The sequence below is a fragment of the Gekko japonicus genome, unplaced genomic scaffold (assembly GCF_001447785.1).
Source record: "Gekko japonicus isolate JY-2015 unplaced genomic scaffold, Gekko_japonicus_V1.1 scaffold1098, whole genome shotgun sequence".
In the NCBI taxonomy this organism is placed as follows: domain Eukaryota; kingdom Metazoa; phylum Chordata; class Lepidosauria; order Squamata; family Gekkonidae; genus Gekko; species Gekko japonicus.
In genome coordinates, this window is record NW_015160244.1 from 150764 (window position 1) to 156733 (window position 5970).

A 5970-nucleotide genomic window follows, 5' to 3' on the forward strand; every position below is an offset into this window, starting at 1 on the left:
TTTAATGCCAGTAGCTCACAAAGTAGAATTTCTGCTCACAACACTCGACAGCTTAGAGGGAACATTGGTGGCGGCTACAAGCACAGACAGCTTCAAGAGGGAATTGGATAAGCATTTGGAGCATAAGTCCATGAGTGGCTGTTAGCCACAAGGTATAGATGGAACACTCTGTCTGGGGTCGTGAATGCTCTGTGTTCTTGGTGCTCGGGGGGCAAGAGTGGGAGGGCTTCTGGCCCCGCTGCAATGCTCCCTCTAAGCTGTGGAGTCTGGTGAGCAAAAATTCTACTTTGTAAGCTACCGGCATTCAAGTTGTGAGCGAGCGATTCGGCTCCTGCATATATTAGTTTGCTCTGAAGCCATCCTTCCTGAGCTAAGACAAAAATGTGTGAGCTGGAGGCTAAAAAACTGTGAACTAGCTCACACCAACTCAGCTTAGAGGGAACACTGCCCCGCTGGTGGACCTCCTGATGGCACCTGGGTTTTGGCCACTGTGTGACACACAGTCTTGGACTGGATGGGCCACTGGTCTGATCCAACATGGCTTCTCTTGTGTTCTTAGGTAGAGGATTCTGAGACGGTTTCTTGGTCCACACGCAGTAAAAAAGTCCAACTGCAGTCCTTACCAGCATGTACGGTATTAAACAGAGCTGGTTACGCGTCTAAATTGCACTGCAAAGTCCCTAAAGACTCTCACCATACAGATGCCCAGGTCAGAACGTCCACTGAGAACCACATCCAGTGGGGACTTTCCGTTTAAAACCAGAAGGTCAGGCTGTGAGTCACCCAAGTCTCTTTTCACGATCTCTGCCTGCACTACGTTGACTCCCCCCTCACCGGCTTTGCCTTCCCTCCCACCTTCCCACAAGTGCTGGGAGCCAGTGTTCCCTCTAAGCTGAGTTAGTGTGAGCCAGCTCACAGTTTTTTAGCCTCCGGCTCACACATTTTTGCCTTAGCTCAGGAAGGGATGGCTCCGGAGCAAACTAATTTATGCAGGATCCAAATCACCTGCTCACAACTTTAATGCCAGTAGCCCACAAAGCAGAATTTTTGCTCACAGGACTCCACAGCTTAGAGGGAGCATTGCCAGGAGCTGATATCTTTCCCCCCTCCCTGCCTTCCTTTGCCCAATAAACCTTCATCTAGTTCTCTCCCCACCCCTTGCTTCTTTCTTCCCCAAAACAAGCCCTGCAGGATGATGCAATTGCCTCTTCGACAGGGCTACTCCATCAGAGAGCAATTAAGAAAACCATTTGGCAGTTCCAGACTCAAGAAATTGCCGAGACTTAGAAAGTAATTCCATAATTGCTTCTGCGCGCCATCCGACAGTACGAAGCAAAGCGGTTTTTCTTTGCTGCTAATGGTAATTAAAAGTTTGCTTGTTTAAGAACATCCGTGGCAATGGTCTGTTCGTCGTGTGGGGCTTGTCGCTCAGTAGTAGAACACGTGCGTTGCATGTCAGACGGTCCCGTGTTCAATCCCTGGCACCTCCAAAGGCAGGGATCTCACATCACAGCCTTGGGAAAGGCACTATCCTGCAGGGCTGCTGCCAGTCAGACTGGCGATACCAAGGAAGGTGGACCAACAGTCTGACTCAGCGCGCAGCAGCTTTATATGTTCAGCATTACCTGGACTGAACTTAAGGGCCAGAGAATAAACTGGTGATCTGCTACCCCCATCTTGTAAAACTTCCCTAAGTAGGAGCTGGAGGGTGGGTTGGATCAGGACTATGGCAATAGGAGAAGAAGGAGTCAACCTTCCATCTGCTCCTTTTCCCTCAGCAAGTTAGCCCCCTGGAGAGTTATTTAGTTATATAGTAAGGCTATTGATGTACCCACCCACCCCTTTTCTCCTGATACAGACAGGACCCATGGTGGGTGGCAACAATAGAAATGACAGAAAAAATAATCACGTGTTGCAATAATCCTCTTGTGGTGCACACCCAGGTGACATCTAGGTTAGACTACTGCAATGCACTCTACATGGGACTGCCCCTGAAGACTGTCCAGAAGCTATAGTTGGTACAGCAAGCTGCGGCCAGAGTGTTGACCGGAGTAGGTCATAGGAACCGTATCACTCCAGTCTCATTCCATCTACACTGGCTTGCAGTTTGCTTCCGGCCTCAGTTCAAGGTGCTGGTATTGACCTTTAAAGCCTTGTACAGCCGGGGGCCAACATAACTTACGGACTGCCTCCTCCCATTCAAACCCAGCCTTTCTGCCACAGCACCTCACCTTACACTGAGTGAGGACGATGTACCCCGAGTTCTTGTAATGTTTTTTCTTCTCGAGGTACTTGTGGTTGATGCAGGCCCATTTGACCTGCCGAGAAAAATGAAACTCTGGGTAACCAATAAAGACAAGAAGAAAAGGTGTGATATTAATGAACACAGAAGCGCTGGTTTCGATGCCCTCACTCTTCTCCTAACCAACTCCCCTGAGTTGAGAAGGGTCTCTTTTCATTTCTACTACTGTTAGCCAAATCTAAAGATGCCTTGGGCAGGGGGCTGATCAACAAGTGTTCAAAATAGGGTTGCCAGCTCCCTCGTAGGAGCGAGGGAACCCCCGCTTTCATAGGCTCTTGCCTGCCACTGGCTAGCTGGCCGGCAGGGGGAAATCCCGCCCCCAACTGACCTTTTCAGGCCTACTTCCAGTTTCGGGCCTACTTCCGGCTTTGGGCCTACTTCTGGTTGCGGGTGCTGCTCTGGTTTCGGGGCAAAACTCTATGGTCTGAAGCCAAATCTACCATATTTTGCCCAAAAACCAGAGTGTCGCCCCTGACCGGAAGTAGACCCAAAACCGGAAGTAGGCCTGAAAATGCCCAACATCACTTTCTGTCTCCCAGAAGGACGTCGGGAGACCCCAACATCACTTTCTGTCTCCCAGAAGGACATTGGGAAAACCCCGCTGGCCAGGTAGGTCGACTTGGCAACCCTAATCCAAAACATACCATTTCCCCCCGCAGCCAGTTTCTGAAAAAAATAACCGGAGTTGCAGGTATGAAGTAGAACAGAAGTCCCCAGTGTGGTGCACATGGGTGTCATGGAGCCCATGAACACCTTTCCTGGTGCTCGCTAAGTGTTTTTTACAAGTGGGTGGGGCTTTTGCCCAGCGAGTATTCTGATTGGGTGAGCAGAGTTTTAAAAACGTCGCTTTGGTAGCAGCGGCCACCACAGCCCAAGGATCGTCACTGTGTGACTGAAGGTCAGCTGAGGCAGCCATTTCGTGGCTGGTTCCGTCTCCTCAGGCAGCCATTTTGTAGCAGCCATTTTGTGGCTGCGCCCCCCTCACTGTCAGAATATCAAAGGTGCCCTCAGGCTCAAAAAGGGTGGGAGCCCCTAAAGTAGAATCTCTCTCTCTATCCCACCCTCGGAGAAACCTCAGGATGACTCATGCGGTTCTCCCTCCATTTTATCCAACTGTTGTTTATCCAGAAGCCAGGGGTGCATCACACGGATTGTCTAGTGCCACCTAATGTCACCCTGCTGCAATGCCCACAGCTGTTTCTCTTTCTGGTGCCCGGATTCCCCTCCCCGTGCGTCCCCTCTTCCCTCTTCATTACCTCATCTCCTGTGGAAGCCTGGAGCATCTCCTGGAAGGTGGTGCTGAATTCGCCGATATAGTCATGCTTTCCACTGGAGTCGTGATCGTAAATGATACACTGGAAACAGGAAAGCGAGAATGAGACATGGGGGGAGAAATGCCCCCAGCTGGAGACGGGTGCCTGGTTCATTCGCCTCCCCCAGCCACCCAAAATCAAATTAATAAAGAACCACAGGCGCAACTGGACCAATCTCAGCTGAAATCAATGGGTGTGCATCCTTTACACTGTGACCTTCCTTCTTCTCCCATACGTTCCTGCGCAGGAATTTAAGGTCACAGGGAAAAGCCCTCTGGACTGCCACATCGACCAAAGAATCTCGTCTGGTGGGTACACGAAAGAGGGCCTTTTTGGTGGTGGCAGCCCCACAATAACGGAACACCCTTTGCATCCAGCCTCCAGAATTTCAATCTTTAGGAGGCAGCTGAAGACGTTTTTTTTAAAAGTGCATTTGATTAAAGCAGTCCTAAATTGTGCTTTTAAATTTTGGTTTTATGTACGTTTATGTACTCTCATTGGGCCTTTTCAGTGGCGGCTCCATGCTGGTGGAATGAGGGCCCTGGCGGGATCTTTTACAGTTCCGCAGGGCCTGCAAGACGGAGCTCTTCCAACAGGCTTTCAATTAAGGAGCCGCCCCCACTATTACCACCGACAATCTTAATTCTAGAGCCCTGGCCCTTGGCTTTGACCTCTAGCCTGTGCCGCCACTCGCATTAGGAAGAGCACTGAGCAGAAGAATTGCTTAGACCTTGCAGGCACTCCTCAGGACGCCATCTTCCGCAATCAATGAAATATCACCAGCACTTGATGATTTATTTATCATTGAATTGTTTTAGATGATTTTATGTGGATTTTAATTGTTATTTATGTACTAACTAATGTAACCCACCCTGAGCCTGCTTTTGCACGGAGGGCAGAGTATAAATTAAAATAAAATAATAATAATCTGTATTGCAGATGGGATATCGCAGCTGAGCCAGCCCCAGATTGGCTAAAGCCCCTTGAGAATTCAGAGCAGAGGCGAGATTTGAGTTTTGTGGTTCGTGGTTTGTGGCCGTCTCCCAGCCCTTCTGCTGGAGCCTGGCTTGATAACAGGGCCTTTTTCCTGCAGCCCCAAACGCACTTTCAGAGAAAAGGCACTTCCACCACAGGATGTCAGATGACACTTGGGCAACCAGCTGCCTTGGCTGCCTCCTCTTTCAGAAATCCTCAGAGACTTGGGGGTCTCAGGTATCAGCCCCCCAGCCCAATATATGCCCCAACCAATGCTCCCTCTAAGCTGTGGAGTCTGGTGAGCAAAAATTCTACTTTGTGAGCTGCTGTCATTAAAGTCGTGAGCGAGCGATTTGGCTACTGTGTCATGGGCATGGATGAGGATTAGCTGACAGAGCCTGCAGAAACCACAGCTGGCCCCTCTGAAGCAGCAGAGGAGGATAGCTGGGCAAGTGCCTGTAACAGCAGTCTTCACACCTGGCCCAGATAAGAAGGAAGAACTGCACGCTGAAAGTCCTCCTGACTCACCCCCACCTGTGACTCATTTAAGGGAGCGACTACGGCAAAATTTAGCAAGCAGACGAAGAGAGGCCGGGCTACAAGGGAGACGCTCAGCCAGCCCAGAGTTCTAACAGGAGCCTGGCCGACCGTGCAGCTGGCTAACTGGTAGCAGCATTTACCTCCACACTCTGGGCAGTACTCTTCGTGGAAGGAACAAGTCAGCTTTGTACTGCTAGCATCCACTCCGGCTCGGCTCTTGCACCTAGACCTTCGGACCCCCTGGCTTTGGACTTGGCTCTGTGTTCCTGGCTCCTGACCCCGGCTTGGCTGTAGACTACGTTTCTGGTTAGTGACTTGGACTTGGGTCTGCGTTTTTGGCTCCTGACCCTGGCTTGGGCTTTTCGGACTTTGCACTGTCTTCTTGGCTACTGACCTTGGCTTGTTCCGGACTCCCTTTGCCTGGCACCCCAGCCTGTGACATACTGCATAAACTAGTTTACTCTGGAGCCATCCTCCCCGAGCTGAGACAAAAATGGGTGAGCCGGAGGCTAAAAAACTGTGAACTAGCTCACACTAACTCCGCTTAGAGGGAACGCTGGCCCCAGTCCTTTTCCCCCTGGGTCCTCTTCCCGCAAGAGTCACAAGCCCCGAGCTCACCCTAATGGTCTTGTCCGGGTCACAGCTGCACAGAGACTGCAGGGAGACACGGAAGGGCTCCCACTGGGGACTCAGGTTGTTCTTCACCACCTGGCACAGAACGGGAAGAGAAACGGCACACAAAATGGGACTGATCCAGAGGACGGGGTGGCCGCCTTGCACCAAGGGTTGCCAGCTCCGGGTTGGGAAATTCCTGGATATTTTGGGGGTGGAGCCTGAGGA

At 51.0% G+C, this 5970-nt stretch overlaps 1 protein-coding gene across 1 annotated transcript in view; it reads right to left on the reverse strand.

Annotated features, from left to right (window-relative positions):
- The window catches only part of CPNE6 (copine VI (neuronal)), a 34295-nt gene that overhangs the window by 8900 nt on the left and 19425 nt on the right, over positions 1-5970 (reverse strand). Inside the window, exons 7-9 of the mRNA XM_015413630.1 lie at positions 5749-5838; positions 3559-3657; positions 2232-2318 (exon numbers count right to left, since the gene is read on the reverse strand). Of these exons, the coding sequence (XP_015269116.1) occupies positions 2232-2318; positions 3559-3657; positions 5749-5838 (276 nt within the window). The remainder of the gene's footprint in view (positions 1-2231; positions 2319-3558; positions 3658-5748; positions 5839-5970) is intronic.